Raw genomic sequence first — 16071 nt, forward strand, 5'->3', positions numbered from 1 at the left:
GCTCCGGGCCGCACCTACGGGCCTGCTGGTTAAACCTGATTAGGTCAGACCAAGCCAAGGATTCAAGGTGAGGCTAAACCTGTTTTAAGCATAAGGCGCATGATTAACATGAACAATCTAGCCTATTATGGTCTAGTCCTCTAAGAGGCGTCTCGGGTCCCATTAATTCTCCGCGACAGCAAATACTGAGCAGACATTATTGAAGCCCAACTCACTCCCTGGACAATTTTTGTCTTTTGTTGGTCAGGGGCCTCGAAATCTGAGACGAACAGCTGTTCTCGCCAATTCTCCTTACATGTTTGAATTCATATGTGTGACGATATGTACTGATTAATGGTCAAATTTGTCATCTTACTTGTTTGGCAAAGAGACTATCAGGGTGGGCCTGCTAGATAAGTAATGTGCATCTTCTTGAGCAAAATGATTCATGCACTAGGGAATGGAGTCGATAGACGTTTGGTAGTAGATCAGGCGACCATGTTCTCGAAAAACATTGGGAAGGTGTAGGCTATTGCTCACCACTTGTCGACAACAAGCTCAGAGCCTTGTTTCAGGTTAGACATGCGAATAGCTGCCGCGAAGTGCAGGCGAGGGGATCGCTAGTCGTGGCATTTGGTGAGGACCCAATGTCTTGCCCTTTGAAGTCATTCTTCGTGGGCAGAACGCTGAGACTGAGGATGCCAATTGAGGTGTCTGCCAATGAAGGTCAAGATGTTCGGCGTTCTGTCTGAGCAACGCAAAGCGATGCGATGGGCGACGTCCTCTTTCTGCGATGGCGAGAGGCCACTGGAATCTCAGGGCCTAGTCTAGTCGATTCTAGACATGGGCAATGGATCGTATTCAGCCTGTGGCTTTGAGACGACTCTACTCCGTAGTGCATCTAGGATATCGTTGATTCACTGTCATTCACTTGGCAACCCCAGTGATTTTCTTGCCCCGTTTTGAATCGTTGGACGAATCATTCGTCATCTGCCGTACTGCCATGGCGTATTCGACATCTGGACCGTCAGAGGAGTCGTCTGACGACTTTTTGTTCTTCAACCAGCTAGTCTGGGTTCTGAGAGCCTGGGGATCGCTGGCCTCCCGTTGAGAATCCCCACGGTCGACGACTTGGAATGTATTTTCCTCAATGTCTCGATCCCGCGAGGCAGCCCTGGCCGGCTGGCCCAAGATGCCGTTCTCAACATGGTTGGTTCGTGCAGGTTTGGCCTCTTCCCATAGTGGCCGAATGAAGTCGTCATCGGGGCTGGGCATCGATGGGAGATGCCCAATGGGCTGTGCGTCGTCGCCTTTGGGAGGTGGCGTGCTCCAGCTGTTGTGATTCTGGACATCCTGCTTGTGTTGTCTATTTCGGTCATCTCCTGCATCCATGGCGAAGCTTCCGAGGCGGCTAATCTTGAAGGCCCTCAGCCTATCGAGGGCCGTCTTGAAATCGTCCAGCACCACGCAATCGGTCAAACATTTGAAGACAAAGGATAATTTCCAGAAGGGATTGATTCCCACGGGCAAGGCAGACCTGAGGGCAGACGTCACGGAAAGAACGTCCAGTACGATAAAGATGATGCTGAGGAACATGGCGCCCATCATGACGGCAAATCTAGGCGAAATCCGGACAATCTGGGTAGATGTGAGGTCGTACTTTGTCTTAATGTTATAGATGAGGATCAGGGCAGCCAAGATCCACCAGGGATCTCGACACAGGGCTTCCCAAGGTCGGGTGCGGAGGAAGAGGTCGTTGACATTATGAAAGTAGGTGAAGTTGGCGTATATCTCCACAACCCAGTATGGCTGCACCAGGATAATGGTGCCGATGAAGATGCGGCTCGCAGTCTTGTTCAAGAAAGGCCTCACCTTCATCCAAGCAATGACATTATGCAAGGACCACGATATGTTGAGGAAGATGGCGGCGACAGAGAGCCACCAGGCATATATGGGTGGGTTGAAGAGAATGAAGAATCCTTGCCAGTACCCGAGGACCAGCTGCAGAAACGTCAGTATGCCGCACAGGCCGAGTGGCAAATGGGACAGTGATGGCACAAACAACGTACCTCGAGCAAAATCAACTTATGCAGGAGTACTCCTCGGCGCATGTTTGCCAGAGTGATGCAAGACATTATGATCAGAGATCCCACCATGAAACCTTCAGCCCATGCTTCGAGAACCAGTCCCGCAGGATCTGTGGGTTTAGTAACTTCTTCCCTCCTCTTGCTGAAGGTATGAAATGCATTGTGCAGTGAACGGACCGGGCTCATCTTTGCGTCAACCACTGCAGGAATTTTTCTTATATCAAACCAGTCGGGACCAAGTTGAATGAGGAACGCCCATGACAATCGACCACCATGTTCTGCTACTCGGGGTGTGTCATCGAGTCGAGGATCGCAAACGGATTCTGAAAAGGCGTGCAGGGCCGCTGGAGTGGTCGTAGGATGGCGGCAATGTCGCAGGGCAAACCACTATGGGGGGTGTGGCGGTGCAGAGAGGCAAGATGTCGTTGATACTGGTGGCAAATTGAGGAAGAAGAATGCGAAGGGTATTGTGAATTGAGAAAAGGTGGAAGACAGCGGGTGTTGGTTCTCCACTGAATACTTCTGGTGTCTAATCGGCAGTTGCAGTGTGGTCGCTTAAGTAATGTGATGACGCTGATGAGTGTATGCGTGTGTGCGTGTTGGCAATTACTATGGTGGTTAATACCTAGTACTAGTCACAGTAAACCAAAATAGAGCAAAGAGAAAAGGGCACAGAGGGTTAAGAAGTTGGAAGTTCAGAGTTTGAAGGGCAAATCCCGGCTGGATGAGATCTTATGTGAGTTGTCTGAACAAGAATATCGGTCCGTCATCGACCAGATGATGACTTGAAAGTTGATCATGACCCATGGACCCAATTGTGCTTGGTCCGATTTTTCCTTGACCCTCATTTCTTGGTGCTTGAGTAGCTTTGGGCGATGGCGGCCGGGAGCCTGGGGCAGATGTGGAGCATGCCCTCCGCATTTAATCAAGGCGGCGTGGGCGGCACTGGCGGTTGAAAGGCGTAATGGCACCAATGGTTAGCGATCCCCCCTCAGCCTCTTGAACGCCTGGGATAGGTGGTAGACACGGTAGGTCGAGGGGGTCTAGCCAGGGAGGCCTGGTAAAATTGTTGCCAGGCCCTGAGCCGAGAGCGCCCATCAACCGGGGAATCGTTTTGAGGCTGCTCCGTCAAAGACACAAGACACACAAGGACTTTGTTGTCTGCCCCCAGTGCTGCCCTCAAGGGAAAAACCCCGGCCCCGGTCCCGGCTTCAACCCTCATTCGGGCTTAGATCTTCCTCCCATTGTCAAAAACAATTGAACGTGCCAAGACAGTGGAGGGGAGAATACTCCGTAGTCCAGAGATCTCGCTCAAACTTTTGTGACAAACCCTGGTTAATTCTGCGGCGCCTTCAATACAAGAAATAAAGTACTCGCCTTGGGAGGTACCTGCAAGGCCTTGACCACGGAGATATTCACGTTGAAACGATCGATGTACACAGGAGACTGCAGAGGTTGTGTGACTTTTCGAGGTGTCTACGATTATTGGTTAGAAGAGCGTATGACCTGGAATTAGGGGGGTGACACAGCCTGAGAGCCCCCCAGACTACCTGGGGCGGTCAGGACAAATGTGCCAGGACTGGCTTGCGTGACCGCCAAGATAATATAAGTAATGACCAGAATAATAACAGGGAAGTGTGAGCAATGGTTGGGCCCCTCAACCTCTAGGCTTGTGACACTCACTGCACCCATACACAATATGCAGCCCATAAAGACAATAGATTCATCAGAGACTATTTCTGCATGTTCCAAGAGAGACAATGTGTTGTCTGTGCTGGCCCATATGGCAATGTTCATTTATAGCTGGACTAAAATGAATGGTAAGCAAGACACGCCAAGATGTAGACCAGTACAATCGTTTCCCAGGCTCTGGTCAAATTTAAATCGATGCTGGATGCCATACGGACGACGCGTAGGCAACACTGTTCAAGGAGTCATGAGGGCCATTCTGGGTTGACCACAGTCACCATCAAGGCCTTTCCATCGCCTGCTCCATTGCAACACATGGGTCCGCAACGCTAGACTATTTCAAATGAGAAGTTGAAGTTGAAATGGCTATTTATTGTCCTTGGTGATCCTGGCTGCTGCAGCACGTCTGCTGCACAGTGCATACCTATCCCAGACACTCTGGTGGTTCTACAACATGCTCACATTCAACTTCCTTCTTCATCGTATTGCTATTCAAGATGGTCTCTATCAGCCGTGACAAATTGACAATCCTGACAGCAAAGCATTGCCTTGAGATTTGGCCCGATTTCAAGGGGCTCGTTCGATCATTCACGCGACGCGCGCGACTTTCAACCACCTACTTAGTCACTCTGGGTCTCACGCGGCCTGCGCCACCATTCTTGGTGTGGCGATGACAATTCCGCCTGGGAACGTTCTGTCTACGTACAGCCCAAGTGCGGGGGTTCTGGCCACTTCGTGGTCTGGTTCGCCACCAGTTCCAAGCGAGATCCAAAGCTTTGGCGGTTCAATCGTCTTTGCAGTTGCCCAAAAAGTGGCCCGGGGCAAGAACCCTTAAGCAGGTACCCAAATTCCCGTGGGCCCTTCCCGAGATCTGATTTTCGTTGGACGGGTTTCCCTCAACAACAGGGGCTACCAACGCCGTACCCAGACAATGGAGTGTGAAATATGCATCTTGTGGCTCGGTTTCTGGCCGGCGCTCGCACTGTTTCAACCTCTGTATCGTTCGTCGCGCGCCGCTTCAACAGGCAGAAAGACATCAAGATCAGTCCGCTCGCCAGGGAACTCACACTCTACCGTTAGGACGGGCTCTTTCCGCAGTTTTGCCGGGGCCCTTAGGGTCGATGAATTCCTCACTGCCTTCATTGGTCAATGGTCATGGCTTTCCCATTTCCATGCCAGCCAGGACACCAGCCCCAATGATGCCTCCATCTCGAGCTTCTCGTAAAAAGACGCTCTTGCCTCCATCTTGAGGTCCCGCCCGCATGACCAGGCGATCAATGAATCGTTGAGTCTGCTCCTTGAAATTGGGGTAATGTTGAATGATTCCACCGGTATAGGCTATAACAATTTCCTCGGGCCCTGCTCTCCAGGCTGATGCACCAGGGGCTGGGGAGAGACCGTCCCTCATATCTCGCTGAAGGGCGGCAGAAAGATGTGTCTTGGGCGACGAGGGCTTACTGTCCTCTTGTGCCGTAGTGTCTGGGAGAGAAGCCGGGCTACCTGGCTCTGTCAAGGCCACCTCACCCACCGTGGTCAAGAGACCAACAGTAGATGCAGCGATCAAACCGGCGGAGCGAACCTGGACCAAATGTGCGATCTTACGAAGGGCTCCTGCTGAATGTGGGGACCACCCCCAGTTGGACGATTCTGGAGGCGGGATCCGGCGTTTGAGTTCGCCGGCGAGTTCCGAGTCTGACCTTGCTCTTGCCACAACGGCGCTGACAAAGGTAGTGGTGAAGCTGTAGGCATGGACAATCGTCGCGGGGAGCGCTGACTCTGGCACTGGTGGTTTGTGTGCTCTAGTCATGTAGTCGAAGAATATAATTCGAACGAGCTCGCCAATGTAGCGGCCGCCCGTCATGTATTCAAGTGGTTGAAAGCCCGGCCGAGCACACTCCTTGTCCAGTTGACGGTCCCACTGGGTGGTGACGGCCTGCAACGGCCCACATGCTCCAGCGATGGTGATTTCGGTATTGACCACAGTTTCGGTGGCTTCTGGCTTATTTTTCCGGATGGATTGACATTTGGCAGCTCCAAGGCTGGAGAATTTCATGGGCACCGTAGCATTGCAACCTGTGCCGACAATGATTCCGGCAGCAACTCGAGAGTTGGGTAGCGATTTGACCGTGTAGGCAAGTGAAGCCAGTGTTGCAATGGTGTCGTTAGTGATGGCAGCGATCTTCAATGGTGGCAGTGGTCCAAGTTTTCTTCGTTTGGCGCGGGGCGAGGTCGCCGAGGGGGATTGGCGACGGGTGTGGCGTGCGTAGCCCTGGAGCAGGGTGGAACCAAGGTCGAGGTCAGAATTCATAGCAAAGCCTTTGCCCATGGGCATGAGACTTGCTGACGAGATGTCGTCTTGCCTGTTGCCAGGTTAGTCTGTAAGAATGTCACGATTGGGCCATCTCACATCATTGGAAAGCTGAAGGTAATGCCCATGGGGAGCTCGTCAGGCACAGCAACTTTGCCCGAGTCGGAGGTCAACCGGTCGTTGACGACTTCAGCAATGCAATCACCAATCCAGGCGAACAGATCTTCGGTTTTGTCCATCTTCAGGTGCTCACCAATGGGCCAGGCCTTCTCGAGAGTGCGGCGAACCCTGGGGCGCTGGGCATTTCGGATGGTCTCACGTGACCGTTCAGGCCCATTGTTAGAAGGTAGCGAGTCGTCGGCATCGCCCAACAACTCGATGAAAGCGACTCTCAGGTTGGTACCGCCGACGTCGATAGCAAGAAATTGGCCAGTCTCCTGGCCTGAGGGGAGTTTGGTGACAGGCGTGGGCAAAAACTGTTCGTCGGATCGTAATGCAAGTTCCTCATAGACCCTGGAGAATTGATAGGCAAGGTTATGGACTATACCATCGTCGATATGGAGGGGTTGAAGAAAAACGTCGAGATCCTGTTCGTGATCATCCGGGGGAGGGCTCCCATTGCTGACCGAGTTGACCGACGCGAGTTCCGACATGATGGGAAAGAGCGAGGGTAAGGATGCACAGGTCAACTCACGTGTTGGGGGAGAGCAGTCAGCATAGAGGAGGAGCAACAGATGGGGGCCCGACAATGCAAGCAGTGGACTACTTGGAGTTGGGCTTCACCACGGAAATCAAAGGATGAACCTGAGGACGGTTTGGATAGACAGTCAGGATTCGAGGATGGCGGTCGAGATGGCGATGAAACAAAACTCGCGGATCTTGGGTGTAGGGATGGGATGGACTGGAAAGTCGATTGCAATATTTGGTGGCTCGAAATGTTACCCTGCGCTGCCTGTGGCCTGTGAGCGGATGTGACGCTGCACGAGGAGTCAGAACAAGGACTGTGAGAGTGGCAGAGTGGCTTGTTGAAGCAGAGGTAGAGTTTTGAACTAGTAGTGGATGGACAAAGCCCCAACCAAAACCATCGGTGGCTAACTTCAGTTATGACCCTAGCTAGCAACTTACTTAGTCCAGCGGCATCCGGCCGAGGGGCCCCTGCGACGACCATCAAACACGTCCCGCGCAGGGCCGAGGACGCCCCAATTGGTGTCCGGAGGGCCAGGCCAGCTAGAGGCTGAAAGCTTGCCTCTGGACCTTGGCGCCAAACCATGCACCATCAAGGCCATAGACCATGGATGATGTACCATGCCACCATCACCATTCCACTCAGCATTTACCTGTGACATGCTCGCCCTCTTCCCAGTCTTGATATGCAGCACCACTGGACTACCTGCATCTGACCGAATCGCAACTACAGTGCAAGGAGCCACTAAATCTGGGGATCATGACCAGGAGGATCTGTAAGTACCACAGGTACCCCAAGTCCTATTGTGTTCCTTGTAGGGTCGGACCTCCAAAGGACGGTAGAGGTGGAGTTCCAGGGTCTGGATTGTTAAGCCGAGAAGGAAATGGGGCGATGGGGGCCACGAGGCACATATTAGCGCCTGTGGTCAAGGGAATTCCCCCGTTGTTACTTACAGTAGAGATGCCAGCACTCGTCAATCTCGACCTCGGAGTTAACCCACGCCCCGTAAAGCCTTCCTAGTTCACAGGCACTCATGTTCTTTTTTATTACTGACATATCTTTGTCATGGCTCAGTTGTTTCCTGCGTGCACGCCCACATGTGGCTTCAAAGTAGGTGGATGGGTAGGCAGTTCTTTGTGAGCAATTGCTCTTGGCTTGACAGACAGTAAGTCACTTACGTGTACATGCCCGTGAGTTCAAGTCGGGCAGTCAATAAAGGCACCTGCGTAAAAGTGGGCAGTCCACAGGCTCATTATATCACATGACTACATTAGTTGCACCAACCGATCTCATTGACCGCCCCACAGACAGCTATTGTGAGTGCGATGCAAAGATGAGAGCCTCGGGTATTGGTCAAGCATATGTATCTGTTGGTGGGAAAAGGTACTTGAGAACCACTGCACTTGTTACTTGAGATGTCATCGAGAATGGCCAACGACCTGACTCAATGGGGTCAAAACTGCCACATGGTTTACCGGGGCTCTTGAACGCATTTACCCAAGCCCTCTCCACTCATTCTTACCCACCCCCTGCTGGCCTCAGGTTACTCCGGGCGTACTTACCGAACTCGCACGACTAGGGTACTTCGCTTTTCCTCAAAGCGAACAGACAACCACCTTCAACACGTGCTTGCAGGCATAGCGAGTAAGCATACAGCGTGCTCAATTGCTATTTCTCCTTCATTCCCACTGGCTCTTTAGCTCTGCTTTACCCCGCCAAACTTGTTTGATCCGTTGATCATGCCTTCACAGGTTTTGGCATCGCAGCTTGGGGCGGATGAAGGAGTGGAGGCAACCCACTAGGTCAGACCACGCCCAGATCCACCCTTTAATTAATGGGGTCAGACTCCTTCCTGCTTCTCGCCGAGGAGAATCACCGTGCGATGCCATCACGCACGGTAGGTCTGGGTCAGTGTCGTTCGAGTAGGGCCAATTAACGATGCAAGGCGTGCCTTAATTGCCACCCCTCAACGCCCTTTGACCGACTCACTTTACGAACCCGAGCCGATCTGCATCGGTAGAGGCCATTATGACTCTTTTTATTGCATCCCAAGCCGCTACTGGCAGTGCCTGCAAGTAAACATTCTGGATCCAACATCATTCCAACATATTGTCAAGCGGTGGAAGTGCCAATAATGAAAAAGAACATATGATGCCATTGCGTCGATAGTGCTGCAAGACGTAGACTGATAAAGCAGCCTGCGCGTCATGGCAGAACAGGTGTTTGCGCATCCACAGTTTACCCACCATATCTGCTAGAAAAGCACCGAGGTATACAGACACTCCACAAGATAGATGGATATCGAATCCCAGGTCTTCCAAATCTTCACATCGTTCAAGATTCTAAAATCCCGAGAGCAGGATCCAACAGGCGTGACCAAGGCTGGGACGGGTAAATTGTCGTCCATAGCCGAAGGCCCTGCAGATGGGAAGGTTCAAACAAGACCTTGGCGACGGAGGATACTAAAGATAGGCTGATCGAGGAGAAGAACGGTGGTAAATTAGGTAGGTAGCCTTGGCCTCGTGGGAGGGCGGTGGGGTGTGAGATTTCGCAAAGACATGTGTGTATCAAGACGAGCGTTTCTGGCTTTCAGGCTTGCTCAAGTTCATCATGAGGTAGTGGTAGTACTGCTCTGGCAGTGATTTTGGGTGGTTCTGGACGAAGTTATTGCCCACGGGGTGCAGCCAGCAGGAAAGCCTAGATCTATGTCACGTGTAACAGGACCCCCAAATGACGAAATCCCCAAACAATTGTTCATCACACCCGAACATCACCTGCAATACTCTATCAATCCTTGAGCGTTGGTCAACACATGCTCATGCAGCCGTAGCCAAAATCGGTCATTCCGGATATTCCAACCTATCGTCCATACTCGTCCCAAGATGGCATCCGAACCAACCTTCACCGACGAGAAAACTCTCTACGACCAGCCTCTCGCGGAGAGACCACCACCTAGACAACATGGGGGATATAAAACACACTTGCTCACGCGGTCTATCCCTGCGATTCTAGTCCTTGTTGCTACCTTTACTCTTTTTCGGTCTTTCTTCGTCTGCCAACACCACTATGCACCAGGTGATTTCCCAACCTTCCCTGGTCCAGACGACACAAGCCATCCCAAAGTTGAGGTTGAAGTGCACGGGATGAGCAGATGTCCTGACTATGCGGATTGTCTTCGCCAACTTATTGTGCCAACAATGATGCTAGTCGGAGACAAGGTCAATTTTACGCTTTCTTTTATAGGCCGGTATGGATTTCTTGCGAATGAACAGTCCGAGACATAGCTTACACTCTCCTAGGGTTGACCCCAAATCCGATGCAGTCTCATGCATGCATGGCCCAGCCGAATGTCTTGGGAACATCATCGAGCTCTGTGCTGCCAAGGTCTACCCCGATCCCAAAATATACCTTGGTTTTGCCAACTGCTTGGCCTCGAATTACCACGATATTCCCGATCGAGATCTCGTCGAAGAATGCGCCATGGAGCATGCAATCGACTTCCAACGGCTCAACAGGTGTATCAGCGACGAAGGAGAGGGTATTGACTTGCTTCGAGCGAGTATACAAAGAAGCCAGGAGAACAATGTTACAAAAAGCTGCACCGTCCGACTTGCAGGGAAGATCCGCTGTATTCGAGATGGAGGCAAGTGGTATGATTGTCCAGGGGGCAGTTCAGTGCATGATCTCGTTCGAGAAATCAATCAGCTCTATAACGAGGAGTATTGATGACTCTTCTGCTTGAATGGCGTCTGGTTCGGCGTAAACTTCTGAACGGTACATGATACCCGGTGTCTTAAGAGGGTCTGCCAAATGTTGGCAACAGGCAAATCCATAGCGATCCTCGGTTGTGTCTGTAGCCCTAGTGTTTGATGAAAGAGTGTAATTCAAGTGCTTGTGCGACTTCAGATGTACCTGAACATATTCTCTCGCACTCCGCGCTTCATCGAGACCGGCTTGCCGTCTTCTAGTTCGACTCCGGCCTCGCCACCGTCGCCGGCAAGTCCCTCCATTGCTCGACGGACTTGCTCGTCTGTATCGGACCAAGATTTTGTGGGTTTGGAAGGTTTCTCTGGTGAGTCTGGTTTCAAAGTTGGCTTCGAGTCATGTGATGGTTGGATTACACCCTTTTCTTGCGATTGAGTGGATGCTAGACGTAGATTCAAAGGCCGGAAGCTAAAGTGGCATGCGTAAAGATGAGGGCCAGCTACCAGCACGCGCGACAGAGACATTTCGTGGGGCCGAAGGACTTTGGAGTTTGACCAGTCGTTCTTACTAAAAGAATGATTTCCGGTTTGTTTATCGGGGCATCTTGACTATTGTACATGTGTTCTCGGGTCAGAAGTCCACAGTTCATGTCGTCGTTGTCAAGTATAGGATGATGCTGCCAGGAACAGCCACGTGACCCAATTGTCGGACATTGTCCTCCAGCCAATCAAACCCTCTCAGTTGCCTGCGCCCCTCGCCAGTCCTTCATTGCATTCACTCACTCACTCACTCACTCACTTAATAATATCACCCAGTTCCAATTCCAGTTCATTTATCGTCCTCCTCTTCACAATCCTCCAAGAACCTTTTCGCACTTCAGTCCGTGTCTTTAGTTGTTGCGGGGTCTTTGCGACAAGCTAAGATCAGCTCTACGAAACGCTGTGTGCAGACGCCGACAAAGCCGCAACATGACTGCGCCGGGACAGTACTATGAGTTGTATCGAGGCAGCAGGTACGTCTTAGTGAAGGCGAAGAGTCTTTGACATCCCCCGCCCGTCAAACATAAGTTGATTATTGTGCGTATCTAGCATCGGTGAATCCCTCATTGATACAATCGATGACTTAATCAACGAGGGCCGCATCGAGCCGCAACTCGCCATGAAGATCCTATCCAACTTTGACAAAGCCATTGCCGACACCCTTGCGGAAAAGGTCAAGTCGAGACTTACATTCAAGGTAATCCTAGGATCATGTTTGTCAATTCGTTCATACTCATTATTCTCATAGGGACATCTCGAAACATATCGCTTCTGCGACGATGTGTGGACCTTCCTTGTCAAGGACGTGCGATTCAAGAGCGATGGCGGTCAAGAATTTACAGCAGACAAGGTGAAGATCGTGAGCTGTAATTCCAAGAAGCCTGGAGAGGTTTAGGCATGTGGCTGGAGGAATATGAAATGACAATTCTGGCTCCCATGGACATCCAGGGCAACGATGCTGCAGGGCACGGGTTTCTGTTTTGATTGCATAGCGGGCGGCGTCTACGGGTCTCTGGCGATGATGAACGGAAGGGCATTTGGTTCATCATCAGTGGCAGTTTGGTCATGTTTCTACACAAATAAATACGACACCCTAGAACTCGGGGAATTCTATCCCTGTAGGTGGGAACAGACTGGATACTCTAAAAGTGTATGATAGGGCATTCATGCAACTGGGATGTTGCTGAGCTTACAAGGCAACGTGCTGAGTGTTCAACTTGACGAGTGTGATCTTTGTTCTCTCTGTGCTGAGCCAAAGCCGCATGATGTGCGTGACTGCTTGATCGCGTGTCTGTATCTCAGGCAGCAACTCGTCCCTCGTCCCTCATCCCTGGTCCCTCCTTCCTTCAACTCGTTTCCCCGCAAATCCTCCATTTATCTCCATCCGCGTCAAACAAATCAAAACAACGTCTTCTTTGCCAAACAACTGGTCGCACTCGTTCAACACTTCACCCATCTACTCATCACCCCAAAAACGATCTATTATAAGCAGGTCATACCACATCCCAATTTACCTGCATTACACTCTGGCTCAATCTGCCCAAGGAGATATGAACTTCGTGACCATCACCTCTCATCATCCCGTCCGATCCCACCCCCCTTGATTGATCCACGACGCCTGCCTGTTTAGCCTATATCATGGCCCGCAAACTACCGTGGGCTGTCACAGAACGAGAATCTTCCTCTAAAAGACGGCGGATCGAGCAATCAACCAAAATGAAGCAAGACGATCTTGGTCCTCCCGCATCACCACAAGATCAAGATGTTGTCACACAGAATCATGACCGGGCAAGGTCCATAACCAAGTCAGATCGAGACATCAAGCGGCGTGAGCAATTCCAAATGACCAAGATTGTCTCTTCATTGACATAAGTAGCCCGCACACCTTCTACATCGCCTGCAAGAGGACCGCCACCTCAAGAGCAAGTTCATATATGATCCCATATCGTAGGATTTCTCCTAACCTTTGACAGGTCAATGCATGATGGATTCCAAGCCGATGACATCTACATGATGGTCGAGGATGAGTTTCAGACCGTCGCTCAGTCATACACGGCGCACCTACACCAAGCTGAATACAAAAGATTGATGAGAGAGGCACGGAACAAACCCTCGAAGCCTCTTCCGGAACCGGCCTCACCCATGTCCAAAACGGCCAAGAATAGGCTCAAAAGTGTCATTCTGCAGAAGAAGCAGAAGGATGCTCTGCGCCAGGTCATGGGTACCGATTTGCAAGACCAACAGGACGCGGATGATGTAGTTGATTTGTGGTCAGGCACAAGTCTGGCTCAGTTTATGTCAGGCAACAGTCAGGGGAAAACGTCGCTCATTGGATTAGAGCGAATTTCAAGCACGACCAAGGCTGGATCTGGTTTTGCGAGAACTGATGCAAATCAATCCAGATTGCAACATGAGCCTAGGAAGCAGTCGACTACTTCGTCGGCATTGTCCGTTACCCATCGCCTAAAACATGACCAGGATTCTTCGCATCCGCATCCGAGTTCCTCACTTTCCGTCCCTGCTCAGCCCGGCGCAAGCACGTCCAGAAGCCACAGAACCAATAGCAAGGACACCACCAAAACTTCATTGTACCTATCTAACGGAGAGGATGATCTCTTCATCAACCGACAACAAAGTACTGATGAGTCTATCCGGGGCGGTCCATCCCGCCTCAGTACACGTCTGAATCGAGGAGATGGCCGCAAAGCCCAAAATGGCAGATCGTCTATCCAGGAGAAGGAAGCGGATAGAAAGGCTCGACTTGCTCAGGTGCCAATGTTTATGATATGATAAATTTTGACATACGCCAGATGTCCATGATCTACCTGACTTAAGTATGGGGCTCAATATGGTTGATTGCTCGATGCTTACTCGCTTGAGAGCGTGATGTATATTCTCACTTGTCTTGGAAAATGTCGACTGGCTAATCACGCCTTTTCCCCATTCTGCAATAACTTTATCTCATCCCGCGGCAGTGGGATCAGGACCATGTTCCTAATGGGTTTTGATCAGCAACGGCACATAGTGTGAATTCAACCCAAGGTACCCATCGTCGTCTCGCCCCAATACGATATCCTCGCGGCGAAAATTTGTTGGAGGGCCCTTGCAATTCGCATTAGCAACAAATCGGCTGACGGAGGGTTTGCAAACGCACAATTTCCAACCTTCTCTCATGAGGCTGTGCATGCAACTTCCTCCTCAGCCAGTTTTTGCCCAGCCGAAGTCTTCGCCTGCTGACAACTTTGAAGGCATCCAAGGTTAACGACATAGCTCGTTAAGTGTACAAGAGGTCTTCTTCATCAACTTGAGTCAGCCGTAGTGGGACTTGCCAGCCTTCAAACGATGGCCCGGCCCATTAGGGGGATTCAAACTAAAAGGCACGCAAATAGCAGACTCTGTGCCATCAACTTTGACGCGGCGGTACTCCTTCACACTCTCGCCTACGACAAGCTGCACAATTTAGACTTGTCTGTAATCTTGCTATCCAACGGGGACAAGGTAGTAGACGATAGGCGAAGTACGGCTTTGAATATGAGTTGAAGTCGAGATTGGGGAGCAAGATCCAACGACGTGTCGTAACGGGGGACAATCAGATATGCTGCTACCTGCCAATGAGCCCTGGTCCCTGAATGCAGTCCAAGCAAGGACCTCATGCCTGCACGAGGCTTCGTGTCCGGGGTTTGGAGCAGAATCAGGCGCAACAGAGGCTGTCAGACCGTGTCCTCGGTGCTCACACCAATGGGATTCTTCGGGTTTCTTGAAACCTGACGGGCACACACCCATCGGGCGCCCTTGCATTCTTAGGTGGAACCCCGCCAACACAACCTCGAGATACACAAAGGCATGTCGATACAGCCGTCCAGCCGCTTTGTCGGGACTATAGCCTGCAATGAGCCGTTTGAGGCGAGTGTTGTGTTACGATACCGAGGTCGAGTGTGTGACTCGACGAGGTCCGACAAGGAGATTTAGACAATCATGCATTGAATCTCCGCTTCCGAAGCTGCACATGACTGATATGCACGGGACGACACCTGAAGGGGGGAGAATGAGATGAGATGCAGACGCAAGGGCTATTGACGTCTCACAAAAGACACGGCTCTGCGCGGTTTGGGCCGACGCAGACATGGCAATTTTGACATAAAGGAAGGCTTGCGTTCTGGCCAAACTTTGATGTTGGGGCTTTCAGAAGGCCATCTCGGGCTGGCACAATGCACAGTACCCAATACGGCGGCGGACCATCCTTTGCCTAGCGTTGGCTGTCTTCACGTTCTGGAAATTGATCAGCGAAATTGTGAAGGGACCTTTGAATGAACTCATGCATGAGCAGGACGGTACTGTCAGGGGTGTGTCTCGGGCGGATCGATTTCAACACTTTCTCCAGGACACGGGAAGCCACGTCACATACGGAGCGGCCAAGTCAAGTGAAGAAATTGTGGCTGACACTGCATATCGAAGAAGATTTGGAGAATATCTCAAGTTGAAGGAGAGCAAGGACAAATCAAGATATGTATCTTCTGCGGGAGAGGTCTCGAGGACCAATGGAACCAACCCAGGACTATATTCGATGCAATCATGACGAGGAGTCGAACGACGCTCAATCTTGCGATGTGTCGTTGATGACGTCGAGAGCATACTTTGCGTTGGTCTCACGCTCTTCAGTTGCAAAATCGACCACATGCTGAGGCACATCCTTGACGCGGTTCGTCTTGCTAGGGATGGGCTCGCCAAAATACTCGTACACGGGGACCACACCCTCCCAGATGGAATCTCTCACATCATCACGATTGAAATCCTTCAACTCATGTCGGGCCCCACCGACTCGAATCTTGCCACTACCACCGATGACCTTGACCTTGAGAATGCTGGTACTCTGCATCTCGGCGCCATCAGGGGGGATGCGAGTATGACGCCAGCGATCTCGCAAGACGGAGTTGGTGATTTGCTCCATTGCCCAGAGTTTCTCGTCGGCATCGGTGACGACGGTGGCATAGCCAAACAGGGCGGCGGAGCGATAATTCATGTCGTGGGTATACGGGGTCAGAGTAAGGACCAAGCCATCGACTTTGGTGGCTGATACGG

At 51.4% G+C, this 16071-nt stretch overlaps 5 protein-coding genes across 6 annotated transcripts; 3 read left to right on the plus strand and 2 right to left on the minus strand.

Annotated features, from left to right (window-relative positions):
- Positions 1 to 542: 542 nt before the first annotated feature.
- On the minus strand, positions 543 to 2252 carry PV10_03748 (uncharacterized protein; the record flags this gene model as incomplete). The annotated part of the gene is made up of 2 exons (XM_016368237.1): positions 543 to 1980; positions 2049 to 2252. 2 exons carry the CDS (start codon positions 2250 to 2252, stop codon positions 907 to 909), a joined length of 1278 nt encoding a protein of 425 aa, XP_016224025.1. The 3' UTR covers positions 543 to 906.
- A 1531-nt stretch (positions 2253 to 3783) lies between these two features.
- Positions 3784 to 6956, minus strand: PV10_03749 (uncharacterized protein). The gene is made up of 2 exons (XM_016368238.1): positions 6163 to 6956; positions 3784 to 6115 (listed from the first exon to the last, which is right to left on the minus strand). The coding sequence occupies exons 1-2, from the start codon at positions 6714 to 6716 to the stop codon at positions 4909 to 4911; spliced, it is 1761 nt and encodes a 586-aa protein (XP_016224026.1). The 5' UTR covers positions 6717 to 6956; the 3' UTR covers positions 3784 to 4908.
- Positions 6957 to 9376: 2420 nt separating this feature from the next.
- On the plus strand, positions 9377 to 10702 carry PV10_03750 (uncharacterized protein). Its single transcript, XM_016368239.1, has 2 exons — positions 9377 to 9995; positions 10048 to 10702. Exons 1-2 carry the CDS (start codon positions 9631 to 9633, stop codon positions 10472 to 10474), a joined length of 792 nt encoding a protein of 263 aa, XP_016224027.1. The 5' UTR covers positions 9377 to 9630; the 3' UTR covers positions 10475 to 10702.
- A 536-nt stretch (positions 10703 to 11238) lies between these two features.
- On the plus strand, positions 11239 to 12348 carry PV10_03751 (transcription initiation factor IIA subunit 2). The gene is made up of 3 exons (XM_016368240.1): positions 11239 to 11465; positions 11542 to 11689; positions 11741 to 12348. The coding sequence occupies exons 1-3, from the start codon at positions 11422 to 11424 to the stop codon at positions 11885 to 11887; spliced, it is 339 nt and encodes a 112-aa protein (XP_016224028.1). The 5' UTR covers positions 11239 to 11421; the 3' UTR covers positions 11888 to 12348.
- Positions 12349 to 12418: 70 nt separating this feature from the next.
- Positions 12419 to 13782, plus strand: PV10_03752 (the record flags this gene model as incomplete). 2 transcript variants are annotated; one of them, XM_016368241.1, is made up of 3 exons in its annotated part: positions 12419 to 12820; positions 12869 to 12914; positions 12966 to 13782. In XM_016368241.1, the coding sequence occupies exons 1-3, from the start codon at positions 12631 to 12633 to the stop codon at positions 13780 to 13782; spliced, it is 1053 nt and encodes a 350-aa protein (XP_016224029.1). In that variant the 5' UTR covers positions 12419 to 12630. The 2 variants fall into 2 exon arrangements, with proteins under 2 accessions (XP_016224029.1, XP_016224030.1); XM_016368242.1 differs by lacking the exon at positions 12419 to 12820 and having other exon boundaries at positions 12829 to 12914.
- Between the last annotated feature and the right edge of the window lie 2289 nt (positions 13783 to 16071).

This window comes from Exophiala mesophila, assembly GCF_000836275.1.
Source record: "Exophiala mesophila strain CBS 40295 unplaced genomic scaffold supercont1.3, whole genome shotgun sequence".
NCBI classification, from domain to species: Eukaryota; Fungi; Ascomycota; class Eurotiomycetes; order Chaetothyriales; family Herpotrichiellaceae; genus Exophiala; species Exophiala mesophila.